This window comes from Amblyomma maculatum, chromosome 11, assembly GCF_055883805.1.
Source record: "Amblyomma maculatum isolate TAMU_Amacu chromosome 11, ASM5588380v1, whole genome shotgun sequence".
NCBI lineage: Eukaryota > Metazoa > Arthropoda > Arachnida > Ixodida > Ixodidae > Amblyomma > Amblyomma maculatum.
Window position 1 is genome coordinate 8,525,714 of NC_139354.1, and position 23,885 is coordinate 8,549,598.

The window sequence follows — 23,885 nt, forward strand, 5'->3', positions numbered from 1 at the left end:
CATAATGAGGACCCGTGCATTGCACTGAAATCTGAGTGAACAAAAATTGACGGCAGTCTTTGCTCAGATAAAAAATTCTGATAAAATTCAGATAGCGTCGCTGAGTTAAAATAATGGAAGTTCAGGTCGGTTGCTAAAACCGAGTATCCATGTTTTTATTACAATGATCACTGATAAAATTTAAAAAAAAAATGATTGTTTGTCGCTTCGTTTTTTTTTTTATATATATAGGAAAAGGCGAACGCAATCGGTCCTGGCTTTTGCAGAGACAGTTAAATATTGGCACTGGATGTGAACGACCCCGCTTTTGAGGTTCCGTCCGTGGGGTACGTGTTGGCTTGTCTATGCGTTCCCAGAATGCACTTCGCTTTCCGCAGCCCCAACAAAACTTACTTATTACGGGGATAAGCATGTCTCTCTCTCTCTCCCTTTGCCAATCGAAGAGCCCTCGCCCCATAACCTGTCTTCGATTGGGACAACTCAGCCACTGACAGGCGAGGGAACTAGAGCCCGCGTACCTGAGCGATTATACGCTGTGGCGTACGCAAGCTGTGTACGCTATAGCCAATTTGGTCGCAGTCGGACAGTTGCGTGCACGACGTATGCGGAGCGGCTCCCTCCCTTTCCTTACCGACCTCTTCGCAGAATTACTGGGAAAAGCGATTATGACTGCTCGCGGCTTCGTGTCATGGTCGCATAGCGCTTCGTTTCTCTTCTTGTTTTCTTTTGCCTACTCCGGGGCTACCGTTCGGAGGCAAATGCCACTGCAGAGGCACGCGCAGAGGAGGTGAGATGCGTTTGCTTTTACAAACGAGGCACACACGGAGAAAGTGAACGATCATCCGCTACCCCTGCGAAAACACAGCGCATTCAGGCATGCCGGCAGACATGTAAGAAGGCCGGGCAAAGTGAATCTAACGGGTGTAATGATTGTTGTTTTTCCGCAGACAACCTCTCTCGCGAAGGCTGGGCAGGAGCAACAAACCACTATGCTCGCGCAAGCGAGGAGCGACCGTAATTTCGTGGGCTCCGAAAGGGCACGTGAACGCAACGTAAACGCGAACGCAGAGACGTACACATGCACGCGAACACCGTAATGACAGCGCAGGCGTGTGTTGTCATTACGCTGTGATCGCTCTGTGCCCGGATGGCTGTGGTGGCTCTTGGATGCGCCGAGGCCTTGCTAATGGACACCTTCGTGGAGAGGGTGAGGTAAGAAGGGGGAGGGGCCCTTTCGCGACACCGGCTAAGACACAGGGAAAGAAAGGGAGGGTGAAAGAAGAGAAGGGGGTATAAACGTGTTGCTTTCCGCCACTGCCGCCGAGTAGTGGTACGTGTGTGTGTGTGTGTGTGTGTGTGTGTGTGTGTGTGTGTGTGTGTGTGTGTGTGTGTGTGTGTGTGTGTGTGTGTGTGTGTGTGTGTGTGTGTGTGTGTGTGTGTGTGTGTGTGTGTGTGTGTGTGTGTGTGTGTGTGTGTGTGTGTGTGTGTGTGTGTGTGTGTGTGTGTGTGTGTGTGTGTGTGTGTGTGTGTGTGTGTGTGTGTGTGTGTGTGTGTGTGTGTGTGTGTGTGTGTGTCCGTGAGTAAGTGTCTCTGCTTTCCTTGGGCAAGAGGCCGCGGCCGTAGTAACCTGTTCGCCCCGTTTCGTTTACCTGGAAAAAATAAGCGCGTGCCGCGTCGTCGATTAACCTCTTGCGCCGCAATGAGCCGCGCAGCAACTGTACGACTACACGTGCGTCTCCCTTGTGCCTCTTTTTTTGCTTCGGAGTCTGGTTTTTCTATGCAGTACAACCGACGGAGGTCATAGTCACACGATCGATGATTGATTGGTTTCTTTCTTTCTTTCTTTCTTTCTTTCTTTCTTTCTTTCTTTCTTTCTTTCTTTCTTTCTTTCTTTCTTTCTTTCTTTCTTTCTTTCTTTCTTTCTTTCTTTCTTTCCTTTTCATATATATCTCTGAACATCCTGTGTTGACGCAGTCTGTTCCAGTATTGATCTCTTGTCGATTTGCGGATCTTCGAAGACCTGCCTGCAGCGCCTACCCCTTTTCCCAGAACCAGACGCGAGTGTCGTCAGTCAGCGCTTATCTTGCATTTGCGCAGGGTTCGCGGAGGCGTTGCCATTTGGTGCTGCTCTTTCTTTTCCTTAATTACCATGCAGAAAGAATTCGGAGCAATAGAAGAGTTGTTTTAGCCGTAAGTGCAGAATGTATTCTTGCTTCGTCACCTGCAAAACCCTGCTACAACATATATGCTACAACAACTCTCCGTCGACTTCGACGAGTTTATTCGTGGAGCTTTGCACAAGTGTTCTTCGAATCAAGCCCTGAACGCCTTGCCGAAAGTACTGTCAGGCACGCAGCATATCGACGTTAACCATCAGAAAGCGTGACTTCTAGTAGTGGGCCATATGTGTACGAGATGGAGCGCTTCTGACAGTGCGAGACAGTGTTTCACAGTGTTGTATTCTTCTGTCAACTTTAGTTAGCTGTAATTTGTGCGACCACGTGGGAGCACATGTGAAAATTATTTTCGAAGATGATTTTTAAGCAAGAAAGCAGGCTGACTCCACACCGTCGCGCTTGCATGCTTTGATTTCAATTCGAGAGTCCGGGAATTAGTGTTTAGCTTGCGAAAGTGCATGATATTCATTATGCACGCTGAACATGAGATTGCGAATATGTTAATTATGAATGCTTTGCTTTTTCGATGCTGAAAATCAGCGGTTATGAATAAAAGCTTGTAATGTTATCGATCACTAAATTTCACAAAGTGGCTGTCTTCAGCACGGTAAGGTGCGCAGTTGGGAACAAAGTAAAAGTCCTGATGGACTCCATCAGAATGCTTTTAATCTGTTCACAAATGCCTAATGAATATCACAGACTTTTTTTTTTTTTTTTCTGTAGTTCGTCTGTCATTTGAGTTTTCGTCAGCGTTCAACAATGTTCCGAGTTTCACGGTTGTTTCGGTCTGATGAGAATATTTCCGGGCTCTTAGCTCCCAAAATGTACTTAGTAATTGAATTCTCGCTTTTCGGGTGATCATTAATGTATATTAACAACGTTGCCGCAGTTACACAGCGTTTAGGATTCGAAAGTAAGGTGTTTCGATGTGAAAAGAACCAAGTCGATTAATTCTGCAAAGAATCAAATGTGTGTTTCCAAACGCGTTAATATACCGCAGGTTTTATTTGCAATGACCGACTTTTAGTTAAGCTGCGCTTGTAAAGTCCCTCGCAATTTCGCAAAGAGGATTATCTGAAGCTGTCTGCCGAAAGGCAGAGATAGCTATCATTCAATACTGCCAATTGGTTGAGTTTGTTGACAACCGCTTAAAAAATATCTCACTTCCACGCATGTTGTTCGCAGTGTTGTTTGCACTTGTCCATACCCTGGCTTACTCGAATGACGGCTATTGTTACAGCATTCTAGATGAAATGGGTCGGACAGGATTACTGCGCTTGAATTAGATGTCAAACACGAAAACATATACAACATTTTATCGTCATCACTAAACCACTTTTCAGACGCAAAGAGAGGGGATAGGAGCTATAATGTGGAGATTGTGAGGCCCTGCTGTTTGTCATACTGAATTCAAAATATTCCTGCGCTTTTATAAAGTGAGTATTTGTAAGAAACGGGATTTCAGAGACGGCCATTTGTTACCTCTGTGTTACCTTTGTTACCTCTGTGCCTACAAGGTTCTATTAGAAGCATAGGAGGCTTTACCTGACGCCAGGCTAAGGGAATTGCCAGATATGTTCTCAAGCCTCCGGTTTTCCGGTTCTCAAGCTTCCGGCCAGGCCAATCATGTCGCAACATTCGTTAACACAAGATTACGTGCAGTAAGAAGAACCTCTGATATATTGATGCATACGTTTGTCTTTTAAAATTTGTGATTTATACTCTGGCCGTTGACATAAAACATCAACCTAAATGTTTCTTTTTTTAATTTTTGGTTACCACTCGTCTGCCCAGAAAAGCTGCAGATATATTACGAGCACAGAAAAACTAATTATCTAACCTAGAAGCTTCAACGAAGGAGGGGGGGGGGGGGGGGGCAGCACAAATCTGTATTATCGTTTCTTTGTCGACAATATCCTGGCAGATGCTTTTTTTTTTTTTTTTTATCGATCTACTAAATAGGCCAAGTGTTGATTATTGCACCAATGCCGGGAAACAGTAATGTTGTTATTAATATTTCATGTTTTGCATTAGTCGTTGTCGTTCTTGTACTTTGTAAGAATCATGCTCCTTGTGTAGTTGTTTGTTTGTTTGTTTTTCCATTCGCTCTCCATCGAAGTTTTTCCGTATTCGGGTAAATAAACGGCGAAGTCTATTTTTCTCTTTCCTTCGCTTGGTTGCAAATGGCTTCAATCGGCTACATTGGGAAGCACCTCGCATGCCACCTACTTTTACGGGGACGCCTTGCTAGACCTAAGCTCCTATTGCAGGTCTAAACAACACAAGCCTCCTTCCCTTGCTTATCGCGTGTTATCTCCTTAGAGTGAGCATATCATGAAAGGTGTGTCCACAGCCGCGGGGCTCCTTGGGCGTCTTGTGTTTCCCATTGTTTCTGTCTTGTTTGCACACTTCCCGTGCGTACACCTCGTCGCCGCTATCTATCAGGGGCGTGTGTTCCGATATTCCCACGTGTAAGGGGGTATAGCGTGCAATGGCGCGCAATCTGTTACGCGGAAAAAAGCCGGCTCGAGCAGTTGCGTCGTCTCTCTGAAGTTCTCCTTTTCTGTGAGCGTTTTCCGGTGAATTGGCGACCGGAAATGAAGAGATATTGACGGATCAGATGTGATGCCTTTTGCCGGCTAGTCGGTCGAGCTGGTATAAGAAGGCTCCAGAGTTCATAAATCGTTGGCCCAATATTGGATTATGTTAGTAATGCAATATCCATATATATATATATATATATATATATATATATATATATATATATATATATATATATATATATATATATATATATATATATATATATATATATATAATATGGATTGCTTGTTACTAATGGGCCAGAGTTAAATTCAAACAGATAATCGGGAAAGTTGTGTGACATCCTATTTTATTCCAACAGTTTCGGACGGTGGACCGTCCTTCTTCAAGGTAGAATTGAGAATTCTCAATTCTACCGTGAAGAAGGACGGTCCACCGTCCGAAACTGTTGGAATAAAATAGATAATTGGGAAAGTTGTGTGACATCCTGGTTATATATATATATATATATATATATATATATATATATATATATATATATATATATATATATATATATATATATATATATATATCGTGCTTGCGCTGGCCCAGGCAGCACAGCACACCGGCCCAACATTGGTACTGTGCCAATATATATATATATATATATATATATATATATATATATATATATATTGGCACAGTACCAATGTTGGGCCGGTGTGCTGTGCTGCCTGGGCCAGCGCAAGCACGACGAGCTGCAAGACTTGTTGGATCCAATGTACCGTGTTCTTGAGCATATAAGCTGTGTCCATCCAAGTTCACTAATTTTTCACCGTTTCGTTATTTTTATTGTATATTTTTCCTCAAGATATATTTATTTTTTGTTAGTTGGAACTTCGGTATTCGATTTCGTCTTATCAACACGTGGACAATTCGATCCCGTTTGCACGTGTTGAAAACCTATAGGGACCGTTGTTTCTATTTTCCGGGTTGGCAGCGGACATAGGCTCTGATAAGAATAGTATTCGAGATTCAGTCGATCAGAGCATGTTTTAATAGGCTACCACCGCGTGTAAATAGTGCAGCATCCACCCATTCCTTAAAATAATGATCATTCTCTTGAATCAAGCAGTAGCTTGAATAGCTTACGTTGCGACATATCATTAATTATTGAATTTTTTTTTTTTTTTTTTACACGGCTCGCACAGAGCGTGTAATTTTTAGGTGTCCAAAATATCCATTATGCACATAAATGCATTATTCAAGCATTCACTTTAGGAATAGGTACCATTCCCCGTTGGTTCGTTTTTTATTTATTATTTTTCGTATTCGCTGCACATATTTGGTTTGTATTTATGGCGTTTTCCACATAGAACGGGTATACACGAAGCGTACAACATAAACAATGGTTGTTTTGTTCCCGCTTCAAGTTTCAAGCACGTTCGTCCAAAGGGCTGACAGGTGCATTCCGCAAATCTTTTGCTGAAGTTTATAAAGCCAGCTCAGCAAGGGTTAGAGCAGTTTGTCTCGAACAACGTGGGCAAACAACGGACCTTATAACAATGTGCCTAATCTGTTATAAATGGAATGCTATGTGACAGCGGCTTGAAGTAAGTTGCCATATATTTACTCGCTCGTCTATATGTTGATAAAATTGGACAGCAGCTACACTTGGTTACAAAACATGCATCCGTCCAAACGCTGAAATACATCTCAAATTAAAATAGGCTTTAACTGAGTTATCGACATAATTATCGAGTCCCCGATGTGGATTTTCTTCGAAAACGTGAATATTTTTTTCCATGATGACGTCATATTTGTTTTTGTCTTTGTTTGTACATATATCGATATCGATGAAAAGGAAATAACAAGAAGAATAAGATTGGGATGGAGCGCATTTGGCAAGCACTCGCAGATTATGACTAGCAGCTTACCGGTATCACTAAAGAGGAAAGTATACAACAGTTGTGTCTTACCTGTACTCACCTATGGGGCTGAAACGTGGAGGCTAACCAAGAGAGTTCTACTTAAGTTGAGGACAACCCAGAGGGCTATGGAACGAAAAATGGTAGGGGTAACATTAAGAGATAGGAAGCGTGCAGAGTGGGTCAGAGAAATAACTCAGGTTACCGACATTCTAGGGGAAATTAAGAAGAAAAAATGGACATGGGCAGGACATGTAGTGCGAAGAGAGGATAACCGATGGTCGCTTAGGGTAACAAACTGGATTTCAAAGGGAGGAAAACGTAGCAGGGGGCGGCAGAACGTTAGGTAGGCGGATGAGGTTAAGAAGTTCGCAGGGGTCAAGTGGATGCAGCTAGCACAGAACCGGGCTATGTGGAGAAATATGGGAGAGGCCTTCGCCCTGCAGTGGGTATAGTCAGGCTGATGATGATGATCATGATGATGATGATCGATATCTGTTTCATATGTTTTCTTTGCACGACGTAGTTGTTATGTAGAGTTGTCATTTTGATATTTTTTCTTGTCGCTCTTCATGCGCCAGTGGTTACTTATAGCAATCTATATTGATGCCCTGCCAGTTCTTAATTTATGTCCTCCTGCCAACTTTCCCGCCCTCACGCAGTTGTTGGAGCGTGTCGTGCAATGCCAGTGCACGAATACTGTGCCTTGTAAATGATGCCTCGAGCACGTTAGTACTCCGCCTAGGTTATCTTTCTCAGGAGCCGGTTCTAAGGAATCGGACATAAAAAAAAAGAAAGGAAACGCAAATATTTGTAGGCTGCGCACCGAACGTATTCCAAACGTTTCTCGAAAGACCGTACATGCCATGCCCTTAATATAGACTGTCAAAGAAAACAGATGTGATAAAAAAAAGGGGAGAGAATGTAATATTCATGACGCTCACTCTTTGTATCCTATTTTGTCGCGAAGATCATATACAATTTGGAACATGAAAAAAGAAAAAGAAACGCCTTCGACATTTTTCTTGAGGAGGGTACCACCGCCTCGATCTTCCAAGCACATCGGTCGAAACAGTATTTGTCATGAGCAAGGTCAAGGCACTGCATGTTGAAAACTAGGTTTTGCGTGCACCGCTTTGTCAGATAATATCCATTCTGAGTTCCAACCACACACCTCGGTCAAGACAAAGTAAAATAAAAAGTGTTGTTCTTTTCCTCCTCCTTTTTTTTTTTGAGGGGGGGGGGGGGGGGGCGGGGGGGGGGGGGGCTGTGAAATATTTGCGTTTATGTATTAATTAGTCTGATTTCTGCGTAATTTATTTTCTTTATTATCGACAGCTAAGTGTGGGTCTTCTTTTATATTGAAAACTACACATTTTGACAGAATTGCCTTTCTTGGTCGGTTTTTGTAAATGTAAGCAACTCAGAGAAATCTCCCACCGAGACTTTCTTTTTTTCCTTTTTTTACTTAAATCGCGATGTTTCGAAGCCGCCTTGGCTCTTTTCCTTAAAGAATTCTTAGTTTCTTATAGTCCTGTATATATATATATATATATATATATATATATATATATATATATATATATATATATATATATATATAGATATATATATATATATATACTTTTCTGCTTGTTCCTCCTGAAATGAACGGTTTGTCACGTGACTGTGTTCTTGTGGGGCTCTGAATAGCTTTCCGAAGTTATTTATGTATGAATGCTGATAACTAGCTTATCGCAGCGCAACCGTTCGCGAAACAAAAGGTTCGTTAGTGTTTGGCCATCGTAGCTCTCGCCATGAAACTCTGCCTCAATATAAGTTAAAAACAAAACAGTACAAACACGCGACACATATATTGTTCAATGCACTGTGCGTTCCTAGACAAATATGGACTTCAATTCGATTCTGCGAAAACGCTTGGCATTGCATGATTTGTGTAGTTGGGAATCTCTCAAATTTCGTTGCGCACTTCGGCAGCCGTCGCCTCTTGATTCGCCTGGCATTTCAGAGTTCGCCAGGCGGGCTTTTCCGAGAGATCCTTGGCTTAATAGCTTAAATCCATGTGCTCTTTGGCGGAGTGAGAGTTTATCAGATGGCAAGAAAAAAAAAATTACGATTCGTTGACGCACGCGCGGATTCTCCCCGCTGAGTTGCACTGATACGGCGCCTCTCTTTCTCGTCTACGAAACAGGAAGGTGATCGTCGAGCGCATTTGTCCCGCAGATTGATTTTCTGGTTTGAGGCGGTGGGTCACCTGAACGGAAGAGGGTTAATACGGGTATATAGGCTCAAAAAAGCGTGGAAATTGAAGCTTTGTATTTGACTCGGCTAGTATATATTGGCCGGAAGCGTGGATTCAGGAATAACATCTGATTTCTTGCGGCGATCCTCGTAGAAAGGCTTTGCTGATTCCCAGAGCAGGCGTGCTATCAAGCGTTTCCCTGCAGTAATTTTTTTTAAGGAAGTTTAGTTTGGTTTGTAGGGTCTAACGTCCCAAAGCGACTCAGGCTATGGGATACACGTTAGAGGAGGAATCCGGAAATATCGACCGCCTGGAGTTATTAATTCTTTAAAACTTCAAGTTAAGCTAGTTGGTAAAGGTTTGTTGTATTCTAGTGGGTGTACCTTGCGTACCGTCTTCGTTTGCGCCTTGTTTTTAAAACCACTAAGAAAATTATTCCAGCAAGCTGGGATTCTTTAACGTGCACTGTCATCGTACAGCACGTGGGCGCCTTGCTTTTCGCCTCCATTTTTCATTCAATCAATCCATCGAAAAGCGGTAGCCGCGGCCGCGTCCGGAAGTGTGAAACGTATGTTATTAAAATGCTTAGTGGCACCGCTATCTATTCTTTATTTATGCCGAATCAGTATCCATTTTCAGCCGAACAGTAGGCAAGCCAAGTTCGACGTTTTGTATCAGTTGAATGGTGGTTCTCATTTGTCCATCGGCAGTTTTTAGAACCTCCGCGTCTTCAGCTCTGAGTTCTCATGCGATTAGGAGGAAGCAAGTGTCATCCACCATCCACCGGAACACGGCAGGAAAAAAGCCGCGTTTGCATGAATGTTGCAAGTTCGATACATTGCGTGCATCATATCGCATTATTATAGTGTGATGGCCAGCAGTTACATATATGGTCTACGCATACGAGACTCCACTCGCCTTTTTTACTCTACTCCCCTCGAGAGCATTAGCCCTCGTTTACGTGCATGAATTGCACTACTTCTAGGCCGCGTTCATGTGAGCAGATTTGAGGATTTAAGCAACCTATATACTGACACTTTCGGAGGCAAATGGTGACCGCCAGGGAAGGAGAACAATGCAGTATTTGTCGCGTTCCCGTAACTGTGGCTTGCCGTTTTCGTTGTTTCCTAAAGCTATCCTATTAAATGATAGCTGACAAGGTGGGAACAAGCTGAATAATGACCTCCAAGAGCAGGGCCGTACCACTGGTGCATGCATGGCGCTTCTCTCCGTGGCAGGTAAAAAAAAAAAAAAAAAAAGACAAGAGGAATGGGGAGGAAAAGACAAGTTAGAAGTGAGGTGGTGACGAATGTGAGCGCTGTGACTTTCCGCTTTTGCGGTCGCGTCTCGCACGCGTTCCCGCGCGCGCTAACCTTGAAAGGGAAGCTGATAGGAAGAAGGTCTCCGGCCGCCGCCGCCGCTACGGCGCGCGATGGCGGGCGCGCGAACGACTCGCGCTGACATTTTTCCCCGCGTGCGCCCATGATTGCTTCATATGTTCCGTGAGCATCACGTGCCGTGTCGGATGCTTAAATGTTGGCGGATTCAGCCCTCTAGGAGTCGTCATCCATCACGTTTTGCCTCATGCGCTTTGGTGTCTGTCCTTTCCTGTCCGTCTCTCCCATGCTGCGGCTGCGTAGAGTACGGGGCCTCTTCTGCAGTTCTACATTAAGAGCCTATATCCGCGCGGACACGGGGGTACTTACCATTCTCAGCCCCGTAGGGCCAGGAGCAGCTAACTCCTTCCGATGTCAAAGCTCCCCAAGTGGCCGAAATTTTTACGGAGCTCTTCACTATGACACTTCTTATTAAACTCGTTCCTTCCTTCTGGTCAACATTGTTACGGATCCCTCTACTGTGGCAGCTCTCCCCTTCTTTCTTTCTTCATCTTTTACTTCATTTTTCCCTTGCGGTGCGTCTCAGGTGTCCATCCGGAAGTGTGACAGGCACTGCGTCTTTCTTCTCCACCGTCTATAAGAAGGGGGTACGTATGGAGGCTCCCTATAGGCTATTCCTCCCCCCCCCCCCCCCCCCCCCCCCCCCCCCACTATTTCTCCTTTCCACAGCAACTGGCGCGCGGCGTGGCGTAGGCGACTAGCACCACCTGTAGCTCTGTTTCAAGGTCAAATTATCTTATCCGATCACTGGCGAAACCTGGCGTAATAGAGCTCTTGCTCTGAAACCATTTCTGAGCGTCATTTCGTCGTATATGTTCCGAACGCGCTACAACGAATACCTTGACTTGAGTGTTCTTGACTTCGGTATAGTAGCTATTGCTACGCTGGAACTTCCTAGACCACGATATATATTTTCTTGATTCTGGTATATCTATGCTGGATATCCAAGTATCCGTCGACTTAAACAAGACGTTAAACAAGAAGTTTAAACAAGAATAAGCGCTTTTCAGCGCTTATTCTTGGACGAAGGAAGTTCAACTACACGATTTCGTTAAATGTGCCTATATTTGCGACAAGGTTAAGGTGGAGCAAAACTTTCCTTTCAAACTGAAGCTAGGTGAGCAGCTTAGGAAGCGCTCTACACTCGTGGGGCCCCTGCTGCACGACAGTGTGACGATAAAAAGTGGTGTAGCCGCGGGCCAGGTTTACGAAGAAATTACCTCCACGTATGCTGTTGCACACCTTACTCCAAGAGTTAGAGCCAGTGTGTGACAACGTTAACTATTCTAATTAGGTACCGCGCTGTCTGACGCACCGCTAACTATTGCCCCATGGAAACTAATTCCTTGAAAGTCGTTTCGTCCTTCTCATAATTAAACTGAAGGACGCCAAACGAGCACCGGTTATAAATCAGGTAATCACCTTTCCAAGCATTTTCGCGGGCTTGCGCTATAAGGTAGTATGTCTATATGATGTTGGGCGACGTGCTCAACGCACAAGTAACCTCACTCTAACCAGGAGCATAAAAATGAAAGCGCTGCCGTAGTTCAGGGACTGCAGAGTTCTTATCGGGTATTTGTTCGCTGGTTCGATTTCGCTTGAGTCGGAATGCAAACAGCTCCGATAGTAGCGTGCATGCATTACAAAAAAAAAAAAAAAAAAGCTGCGGTTTCCGCAGTCCTCCGCTATGCACCCTTGTTCTTAGCCTGCAATTTCGAAGTTTGCAAATTATTTTTATAAACGTAATAAATTACGATTTTAAACGAACTTCTCATGTTATACTAATAATATTGTTACGTGGCAAGGTTAGTGCACGAAGGATAGTCCAGGATGACGCAGTACACAAAGCACAGAACCACAGCAGCGTTAACCTTCTTCTAGCACAGAACGTTGATTCCACTTTGTCGTCTTCTGTGTCACTCCTTCTGATCGTTGTCTTCTTTTACGTCCAGCGATGCAGGGCATATATGTCACATTACCCCCCCACGAAAAGCACAGTCCCGGTGCGCACTAGGACGAACTACTGGAGGGGTAGTACAGCTTCATTCTGGCGACATGAACAATCTCGGTGCGTGGCATAGAGGACTGTCGCGGCGGATGTACAGGGGCTACTTCGTATGCTCGGGCGGTCACAGAGTGACTGGCCGTAAAACACGGTAGGGTCCTGCGTAGCATGGCAAAAGCTTCTCGCACAGCCCAACTTTACGAGCGGGAGTCCAGAGCAAGATGAGAGAGCCCGGAGAGTAGTGGACATCCCGGTGGCGAGAATCATGGCGCCGTTTTTGAGAGTTTTGGGAGGAGGCCAGTCGTCGGCGAGCAATAACACGGGCTGCGTCAGCTCGGGAGATGGCGTCACGAACGTAGCAACTGGCGTTAGCGGTGGGAGGCAATACGCTGTCAAAAGGAAGGGGAGGGTCGCGGCCGTACAGAAGATAAAACGGTGAGTAGCCCATTGTGTCGTGATGAGAGGAATTGTACGCGAATGTTACAAACGGCAAATTAATATCCCAGTCACGGTGATCATCCGAGACATACATAGAGAGCATGTCCGTAAGCGTGCGGTTGAGGCGTTCGGTGAGGCCGTTCGTTTGTGGATGGTAAGCGGTGGTAAAATAGTGCTTAATGGAGCAGTACCGAAGAATTTCATCCACTACTCGAGCAAGAAAGCAACGGCCACGGTCAGTGAGCAGCTGGCGTGGAGCACCATGGAGCAGGATGACGTCATGGAGAAGAAACGCATCAGTTGCACAGCTGGTGGGTATCGCTCGGGTGACAGCGTAGCGCGTAGTATAATCCGTAGCCACTGCAATCCATTTATTCCCCGACGCAGAAAGTGGGAAAGTCCCGAGAGGTCAAGGCCAACTCGGGAAAACGGGTCTACTGGGATGTCGATCGGCTGCAGGGATCCAGCAGGCATAGCCGAAAGCTTCTTCCGTCGCTGACACCGGTCACAAGAAGCAACGTAACGACGAACAGAGCGATAGAGACCTGGCCAAAAGAAGCGGCGGCGGACGCTATCGTACGTACGAGATACGCCAAGATGACCCGCTGGGGGTTCGTCGTGCAGGTGTTGAAGAACGGTGGTACGCAGGTGTTCGGGGACTACGAGCAGAAGCTCGGCGCCATCTGGTCGTATATTCCGTCGGTATAAGGTGCCGTTGTTGAGCACAAACAGAGCAAGGGTAGCATCAAGGTGTTCAGTGCTGAGGCGATTGATTATGCTGCAAAGCTTCGGATCTAAGCGCTGCTCATGGGGAATGTTTGAAAGGTCAGAGATGTCCAATACATATGTGTCATCGTCGCACTCGCTCGCAGGTGGGGGATCTACCGGGTTGCGGGACAGGCAATCGGCGTCAGCGTGCAGCCGGCCAGACTTGTGGACGACAGAAAAAGTGTATTCCTGAAGGCGGAGGGCCCAACGACCTAGGCGACCTGTAGGGTCCTTCAGCGTAGAAAGCCAGCATAAGGCATGGTGGTCGGTGATGACAGAGAACGGGCGGCCAAACAAGTAGGGGCGAAACTTTGTAATGGCCCACACGAGGGCTAAGCACTCACGTTCTGTGATCGAGTAATTTCGTTCCGCCGCAGAAAGGAGGCGACTGGCATAAGCAATGACGCGAGTGCGACCCATCTGCTGCTGGGCGAGTATGGCACCAATACCGTGACCACTGGCGTCGGTGCGTACCTCCGTTGGTGCCGAAGGATTGAAGTGTGCCAGGACGGGCGGGTTGGTGAGGGCTGCAATGAGCGCAGAAAAGGCTTGGGATTGTTCTTGGTCCCAGCAAAATGGAGCGTCGTTCTTCAAAAGATTGGTGAGTGGACGAGCCGTCTCCGCAAAGTTAGGTACAAACCGCCGAAAATAGGAGCAAAGCCCAAGAAAACTACGCACGTCACTGGTACAACGGGGTGTAGGATATTCACTTACAGCACGTATTTTGTCTGGATCGGGTTGAACGCCACGGGCGTCGACCACGTGACCGAGCACCTTGAGTTCACGTCGGCCGAAGCTACATTTCTTCGAGTTCAGCTGAAGGCCAGCTCTTCGGAAGACGCCAAGAATGGCATCAAGGCGTTGGAGATGGCTCTCGAATGTAGAAGAAAATACAATGATGTCATCGAGATAACACAAGCACGTCGTCCATTTCAAGCCGCGCAGGAGAGAGTCCATCATGCGCTCGAATGTTGCGGGCGCATTACACAGGCCGAAAGGCATCACCTTCAATTGATACAGGCCATCGGGAGTGACGAAGGCGGTCTTCTCTCGGTCCCGTTCGTCGACTGCGATCTGCCAATAACCGGACCGAAGATCAATGGAAGAGAAATAGCTGGCACCGTGTAAGCAGTCGAGGGCATCATCTATCCTGGGGAGCGGGTAAACGTCTTTCTTTGTAATTTTGTTGAGGTGTCGGTAATCAACGCAGAATCTCCAGGTATTGTCCTTCTTTTTAACAAGCACGACAGGTGACGCCCAGGGACTGCTCGAAGGCTCTATAATGTTTTTTGCTAACATCTTGTACACTTCATCTTGTATGACGCGTCGTTCAGAAATGGCGCCTCGATAAGGTCTTCTGTGAATTGGGCGGGCGTCTCCGGTGTCGATACGATGTGTAACGAGGGACGTTTGTCCTAAGGGGCGGTCACCAAAATCGAAAATATCGCTGTACGAATTGAGAAGACTCGTAAGTGCTGTAGCACGGTCAGGGCGCAAATTAGATGCAACCATTCCTGATATGTGGGCCTCCAGAGATGGGGACGGTGCAGGTCGTGTCGACACTTTAGCAGTAGGGTCAGGCAAAAGAGCGGCAACTGTGACGTCAGACAGTGGGGTCAGTTCGGCGAGAGTAATGCCCTCAGGAAGAACGTGCACAAAAAGGCCGAAGTTCAAGACTGGAATATAAGCGCTGTTATTTTCTACGTGCACGATGTTATGAGGGAGAGCGATTCTACGCTGCAGTGTCACGTCGGTTATGGGGCAAACAACGTAGTCGCCATCAGGAACGGAGGGGAAAGGCGACATGAGCACATACACTGCAGTTTCTGGTGGCAGACGAGTAAATGTAGAGGAGCGGAGACGGAGCGTTGAGGTATCAGAGGCCTGTTTGTCAGGACAGAGTGGCAGGTCCAGATGAAGCAGTCCAGAAGAACAGTCAATGAGCGCGGAATGTGCAGTTAAAAAGTCGAGTCCTAATATAACGTCGTGAGGGCAACTGTTGAGGACTGTAAATAGGACAGGGATATGGCGGTCGGCAATGGTAATTCTCGCAGTACACATACCGATCACAGTAGCTGTATTGCCATCAGCAACACGAACGGTAGATGAGGAAGCGGGTGTGAGGACTTTGTTGAGGCGTTGACTGAGCGAGGAACTGAGGACGGAAATGTGGGCGCCAGTGTCAATAAGGGCAGAAACTGAGACTCCGTCCACAAAAATGTCAATGAGGTTACGTCTGGGTGCGAGGGTCAGTTCCGAGTTGACAGTCCGGGTCGGTAATGCAGCGTCACTCCCGGGCGCTGCACTCGCTAGTTTCCCGAGTGGGCGCCGACGTATGATGGGGAGGAGTTGCGACGAGGTAGCGGTGAACGAGATTGACGAGACCGTGGAGATGGAGATCGGATGGAGTGACGGACACTAGAGACGGCTTCGGTGTGAGGTTCATCTGGGTGAGCAGGGAATTGTCCAGGTCCATCATATGCGCGGCGGAGCTGTTCAGGTTGGGCAGGGAATCCCAACCTGGTTCATTCCTGGTAATTGGTTCACAGGAAATGAAAGGCGCAGTATCTGTCACACGTGTTTTTGTGGACACCTGTACCGCGCCGTAGAGTAAGGGAGGAAGGTGGGAGTGAAAGAGGAAAGAGAAAGATAAGCCGTAGTGGAGGACTCTGGAATAATTTTGACTACCTGGGCACTGACATCGCACAGCACACGGACGCCTCTTCGTTTCGCCTCCATCGACAAAAGGCAAAGAGTGCACGAAGCTGAGAAGCGTTGCAATGGCTTGAGACAAGTACAGACGAGTTGCATCCCAGTTTCCCGATCTCTCGCAAGCGCCCTCACGACCGATCGATGGGAGACTTTTGCGTGGGTTAAGTGGGTCAATCATTGAAGACAGGTTGTCGAAACTTCTGACGACCTTGATGATTGCCGGTGGTTATTTTAGAACTTGAGAGCAGGGGTCGCAGTTTTTTGTTCGTTTGTTTTTATTTGTTCTTTAAGCAGTTACATCGCGTACATTAGCGTCGTATAGCGACCAGCCGATTTATAATGGGCAACCACACGAATTCAGAGTACCGTGTTGTCGATACTTAACATTGGCGCTATATGTTTGAGCCATAGTTCTCTTCTAGTCGAATAATAGCTATTAATTATTATTATTATACATTCTAGCTTTCCTTCAGTTCACATCTTATACAGCAGCGAATTGTTGGCGCATATATTGGAAATAAAATATCGAGAACTTTTTCGGTCGCTTTAGCTTTAGTGAATCATTTTCGCATTCACCACGATCCTTCATTTACGAAATTTAATGTCAGCTTCAACTACTGTAAGGCTGAGAAGTTATATGCTTAAGACTGTTTTTGATACTGTGATCGCCGCATTGAATATTAATGCTTAAGCTGGAATCCTCTTTAGTCCACTTTACAAGCAGTCGTTCGAATTCGTCCTTTTTCTTTTTCATTACCCCTCTCTCTCTCTTTTTTCAAGAGCTTGTATCCACTTTATTTCATTTATTTATTTTGATCTAGGCTGTTTTCGAGACAAGTGTGTATCATATGTTAGCATTGTTCTTTGTTACGTTCGCTTTTGTTAGTCATTTATATGTATTTACTGCGGAAGTCCAAACTGAAAAATCGGCCTTGGATAAAAATTTACTTTCAACCACAAGCTGTCTGTGTTGTAAAATAAAATAAAAACAGAGTGCAGCTGATCAATCACTGCACCATATTTTAATGCTTGAAGTATATTCGCTTTTAAGTTAACTCATGCTTATATTCATTTGGTTTAAATATGTATTTTTCCTTGCTATTCTGTATTCTGCACAAGCCTTATTGACTTCATGTTCACGTTAATGCATGCCTAAGAATTAATGCATCATATTTTCGAGGCGAGTGTATTTGTCAAAGATTATATAGCATTTTTTCCATCGCTACTGCATTTGCATGCTACCTGTGTATATCCATTACGTGGGTCCAAAATGGAAAATCATCTAAGGCCCTGATTAATTTGTTGGATTACACTCTGTTCGCATAAAATATCTTTAAAAACAGGTAAGACACCACTTATTGAAAAAAAAATTCATTTCAGTCTTTCGACGAGCAAAGAACACGTCGTCATTCTCACTGATTCACAGTCTGCATGCAGAAACTACCAAAAGGGAAGACTTTCCAGCATAGCACTTCAAATCCTTCGTCGCACCACAACTCATCACCTCCCAGATACCTACATCATATGGACTCCGGGACACACTCACTTGTAAGGAGACGAGGCCGCCAACGCCTCAGCCCGAGGATATGCTTACCGAGCACCACGTCCAGAGGGATTTCGGAGCACACATGATGTGCCCAAGAAATATACTGACATCCTCCTGCATTACAGACTTGAGAGAAGAAAATATTCCCCACCCCACAAGAAACTAAACAGAGAAGCAGCCACCCTCCGAAAACTCCAAACCAACAGCCACGTCCACAGCACCTTACTACACAGAATCTCGCCCACCACCTACAGATATGAATGCGCATTTTGCAACGCACCAAACACCCTACAACTTATGGTGTGGGGATGCGAGGGACCAACAGGTACTATAACCACCATGGCCATAACCGAAGAACAGTGAGAGATTCTGCTGTCATGCCCCAGCCTGGAGGATCAGCGTAGTCCGGTCAGCCGGACTCGGGAGATGGCTTGGGTCCATGGCTTCCTGGACTGAGGAGGCTGCCCACCTAGGGCTGAATACTTCACGCCTGCCCATAATAAATGTTTCTCTCTCTCTCTCTCTCTCTCTCTCTCTCTCTCTCTCTCTCTCTCTATCGTCACGAATGCTGTTATAGTAGTCAGCTCTGCATGTGTACTAGCTGCATAACTCCCATTTGGCAAGTGCACTTTGTATAAGTCTTGCAACTCAGCGTGCTGTACAGCTACTGCGTGTTGTTGGCAGTGAAACTTCACGCCATGTTAATTCGGTACATTGTCAGAGTCTACTAATCTGTGAGGTCAAATGTACAGAACCGACACGTGGGCTGCAAGGGACTTTGTAGGGCGGGGCTCCATATTGATCTAGACTGCATGGGGTTCTTTGAGGTGCGCTGACATTGCACAGCACATGGGCGTTTTTGTATGTCGCCTTCATCGAAACGTGGCCGCCAACATAGGGATCAAAACCACGATCCAGGGATCTGCAGCCGAACGCCGAAGCCGTTGTCCCACCTCGCGCGAGTTGGGTCTCGCAACAAGCTATACAGCGCCCGGACAAGATATCGAAGGAAAAGAGGAAAGATCGGGCGAGAGGTGCACACACATACACATCTGGTTGTAAGTGTGTGTGTAAGGAAGTGTAAGCAATATTGCCTCTTTCCGTCGAATGTTGTTGAAAATTAAGAACTCATGAGATCGCCACCACACGCCTTAAGTGCAAAACTGCTGAAACCCAGGTGAACTGTAACGGGCTAAAAAATCAATGTTCTTAGTCAACGAAGGCAACCGCTGTCGATGCCAGCTACGTCACGCCTCTGACGCATTGCGGAGTATTTAAACTCGCCTGGAATATACCGATGAAGCAGTAGCAACGAGGACTGTTTACAAAACGATCAAGATTTCAGAACTGTATTGGCCACATATGAACGGTTAGCTATCGAAGTTATCGACAAGTGACACCTAATACTCGACAAAGTATGACACAGCCAGCCATGTGTCCAATCTATAGCCGGTGCTTTCCGTCACTTCTTTTGCGTATTGGCGAACGCCGTCACATTTGTCTAGCCATGGACGAAGATAAGAAGCTGTTACGTCTGTATCCGTATGTTTTGTTTGGTAAATGGCGAAGATATGCTTATTCTCTTATATGAGAGCGTGCGGTAGAATTCCAGTATTTGCTAGAGTAGAGCCATGGCCCGATGTTGCGTGAACCGATGTGGCATGGACGCATCTTGTTGCGCAACCGGTGTCAATAGTCGACTGTGCACTCAATGCCTTTCATCATGCTTGCCTGCCCCTTCCTTCTCGCTAATGTGTTGCCTTCTCTTTCTTATCGCAGGTGAGTCTGGCTGCCATTGTTTTGCGTGCGAAGCACGGACACAGTTCCCGGCGCGGCCATTTTCCGGTCGATCCTGTTTTGCAGATGGATGCGCGAAGTGAGTCCTGATTGTTGTTTACCCGCACGATGGGTGAGCGTATGTCTGGGAGCAACAGCTACGCGCCTGGCGTGGCTTGATGTGCAGAATGGCGGTCACTTGGTGCGAATTCAGTGAGCGCTGAGCGATTGCTTGTGTGAACTAGGTGAGCTGAGCTATCGGCAGCGTGGCAGAGAGTCGTATTAGCGATCCAAATTATGGCCTCGTTAGCGTCACCATTGTGGCCTGCTGCAAATTAATAATGCAAGTTGAAACAGACCCTATTTGCTTGGTTGCAGATTGTTTTGGTCGCTTTTCTTTTCCCATATAGTGTGTAAGCGCTGTTCCTTTTTCTTCTTTTGGTCTGTTTCCTTAAAACTTGAATGATATATTTTTACAAGTGATCTCTATATAATAAGATGTACGTAGATACCTTTAAATTTTTTTTATTGCCTTTGAGAAACACGGAGGAGGCCTGAGCAAAACAAGATGCTAGCGCTCGTCCTGTCTGCTTCTTGCTCTTCGTCCTATAGTCTCTAGCTCTTATTATTCTTCATGTCACAGTACCAACTGGCCCAGCCGTCTCTCTATGCTAGTTTACTTGGCTGCGTCAGTGACCAGGTGCGAAAAATATTTGTGAAGCTATGTAGAAAAGGTCAGTATTTCTTTTAAGTTCAGATTTTTCTTTGCGTGCTTATCGATTTATCACAATGCAATTGGTTCACTGCTGCTTCGCTACCGTATAGAATGAAGTAAAATTTTGTTTATATCCTTTTTCGCTTTTTTTCCTGTTTCCAACTTATTTCGCGAGTCCCACAGTGGTCAACTCTGTAGACCAAAGTTGTCCGGAACAACACACGGTGTTGCAGGCGGCACATTTAGGACAACAACAGCAACAACAACAACAACAAAATCTGAAGCTTTGCTTTTGTGTCAAGTCGGCCGTGTAACTGCGAAAAAGTGTTTTTGTGTCAACAGCAACCGCAGAGTTTCTAATATACGACAAATCTGGAGTAGACATAAATGAAATAAAGAAATTTACAAACAACTCTGGGAAGGTTTTCGAAGAAATAAGGCACGCTGGGAAACGACCATGCGTGTGCGCATTTCGTTAACCGACTCCCGGTGTCAAATATGTCAGTGACGCGGATGTTTACTGGCGCCACTCAAATAGGAGCCGCGGTTGCTTAAGTTGCCATGTCGAGTTGAAACGGAGGAAATCGCCGCCGGCGGTGTGATGTGAAGAAACTATACGTGGCGTTCAGCCACGCCGCGATATGCGCGGTGTTGGCCATAAGAGGAGAAAGCGATGGTCAACGTACCCTTGATGAGAGGGATGGCGTTCGCCTGTCCGCAGAGTTTCCAGCTCGTTGAGATTGTCGGTGCAAGAAGGCACTGAATGTCTTTGCCTGCTTGCTCATGCACCGTTAATTTGTTATAACTGATGGAATAATGAGACTGTCTGGGCAGTACAAACAAACCTTGCAAAGAATCACACCAAATCGGATATGAAAGAAGGGTTTCTTATTGACGGCGTTAATGAATGCAACGTGTTCAAATACGGGTGCGGTTAATAGATTCGGAAGTATAAGAACACTCTCGGGCACACAATTATAATAACAGTGAAAAACAGTGTTAACAGCGCAACGATCACAGAACGAAACTGAAGTCTTCCAAACTTTTATTGCGAAAGCAATACTACTCTAGGTTTCGAGCCTTCAGCGTAGCGTGGCGGTAGCCACGTACGTCTTACCCACGTGACGCTGTGACGTCACACCCCACGTGACACTAGGTTGAGAGCTGGGCTGCCAACTCAAGCGGTCGGCATAGCGCGGCGGTAGCCACGTTTTACCCACGTGACGCTGTGACGTCCCACTCCACGTGACACAAAAGCGAGAGATTGGCTCACAACTTAAGCGGGCGGGTTGGCGCGGTCGGAGCCGCTTCTCTCTCTCTCTCTCGTTTCACATGGGACGGTTATGTCAGAATCAGCCCCGCCTGGGTGGTGCAGTGGTAAGGCGCCCAACTACTGTGCCGGAGTACCCGGGTTCGAACCCGACCTCGGCGGTTGCGTTTCGATGGAGGCGAAACGAGGAGGCGTCCGTGTGCTGTGCGATGTCAGCGCACGTTAAAGATCCCCAGGTGGTCGAAATTACTCCGTAGCCCTCCACTACGGCTCCTCTTTCTCTCTTTCCACTTTCATCCCACCTTCCTCCCTTCCCTTACGGCGCGGTTCAGGTGTCCACAGACAAAAGAGTGACAGATACTGCGCCTTTCCCTTCCTGTGAACCAATTATTATATGTCAGAATCAGCCTGTTAGGACACTGGCATTCACGTTACCCCTAAAGGCCACTAAGGCACGTTTATACGGCTTGATTAAAGCGGTGCTTTATATGTGGGCTGAGGAAGAAGAAAAAGAGAAAAAGCACGCTCGGTCACCCGCAGCTAATTCTTTCGCTGAATATTTGGATCAGCAGCCTTGAACTCTTGTAATTCTTTTTCTTCCCGAACTAGCGTCACTCTCTGCACTACAATCACCACACTAACATTGTTCCTAACCGCCCTCAAAAACCAGACTCGCTCCACCAGCCAGATCCGAGTGAGTCTATAGAGCCCGTGTATGCTATAGGGGACACCGACATTGAGCAATGTTCCTACCGTAAACGCCTGCGTCAATTTCCGCGAGGTGCAGTTGAAGCGAATCGTGCTCGGTCTGTCTGGGGCGTCATTGAGTGCCTCAGCATACGCGCTGACGGCGTCCGCCTGCGCGTGCAGAAAAGACATTGGCCAAGGCTTCGTACACGGCCGAGTCCGATTCAAGGCTGAAGCCGCAACGCAAAGCGCCAGTGACATACGCGACGGACGTCCGTTCGTCTGTTGAGACGAGTGAAGAAAAACAAACTGCTTCGCGGTCTCGGTGAAGTCGTAGCGTCGAGCTCTCGGGAGAGGCTCTGGGAATCCGTCGTCTCTGACCGCGGAAAGGAAGCGTCGGCAGCGTCGGCGTCCGGCCAACCTTGGGACGTCGTGCGTGCACGGGAAAACCCCGGCAGCTTACTTCGGTCTGAGGCTGTCGCTGCCTTCGGGGCACTTCAGGGACGGGCGCGCCTGAGCGCGTTTGGGCGCCGTGCGTGTCAGATCGCGGAGAAATTCAAAGTTTCAGTTCGGAATGCTCGGTAGAAGCAGTTCGGTAGGATCATTTTGGAATGATCGGTTGAGAAAGCCCTGCCGGAATGGTTAGAATAGACGCTACGGAAGGCTATATATATATATATATATATATATATATATATATATATATATATATATATATATATATATATATATATATATATATATATATATATATATAACACCACACAGAGCGTTCGTGTTCGGCTTGGCTATAGTGGGGCTTTATATCTATATCGCAAGGTCTTTCACATAATGTAATAGCTTGCGAGTGTGTTAGCGGGTATGTGTGAGATAACACAGGGCAAACTAATGCTAAACATATAGCAAATTACATTTGCGCGAACGAGAATCCTCGGGAGGAACTGCAGAGGGGAGCCTTTAGCCTTGTATCGTCATGCCCTTAACGGCGGAGTTTGAGTCTGCTCCAAAAATCGGATCTGTAGTACAAAACAGGTTACTCGACTCATTAGTCGAGCACCTTTGACCACTGACAACCGCGGCGGGGATTCTGTTACATATGCCCCAAACAAGCAATTCAGCATCAACGGCTCCAGGATGCTCAGCGCAGAATTCTCGGAAGGAACATTCTAGAAGGTTCAGCTGTGAATCTTCGAAAAGTACAGTCCAGAAGTCTTAGTTCAGAAATTCGCGATCAGCGGTTTTGTATAGTTCACTCTGGAATGCTTGCATACTCTTTCCTTCATCAACAGTTGTTCGCGTCGAAGGAAATCTTTTATTTGTGCGTGTGTGCTTTCGCGATCTGTGTTTACCAGATGGCGGCTTTCCATATTTTTTTCTTCTTGTTCTGTGTTAGCTTCGTATCCCTATATCGGCATGAAGTCAGCTTCAATTCTGTTCAGCTTATCTAGGAATTCGTGAATATTCATTACTCTCGTAATTTCCTCCAGCGCCGTATATCAGCGTAGAACCCTCTAGCGGCGGAAGTTCGCAGATGTCCGTTTGCCATAGTGCTGCTTCCTACATTCGCCCAACCTGGCGCGTATTCTAGCTGAACAGAATTTTAAGATGTAGACAAGTCCCGGAAAGAGAACGAGAGACTACCGAGGCAAATTATCTGCGGCTGTTAGCACGCATTCCCTTTCCCACCGACTCCCTCGT

At 46.4% G+C, this 23,885-nt stretch overlaps 1 protein-coding gene across 2 annotated transcripts in view; it reads left to right on the top strand.

Annotated features, from left to right (window-relative positions):
• The window catches only part of LOC146172746 (uncharacterized), a 243,314-nt gene that overhangs the window by 76,044 nt on the left and 143,385 nt on the right, over positions 1-23,885 (top strand). The window contains exon 1 of one of the 2 annotated variants that reach the window (XM_084584982.1): positions 19,519-19,615. The exons of the other annotated variant lie outside the window; for it this stretch is intronic. Within the exon in view, the coding sequence (XP_084441108.1) occupies positions 19,607-19,615 (9 nt within the window). The 5' untranslated portion in view covers positions 19,519-19,606. Of the gene's footprint in view, positions 1-19,518; positions 19,616-23,885 lie in introns of those variants that run through there. 2 annotated transcript variants of the gene reach the window in all.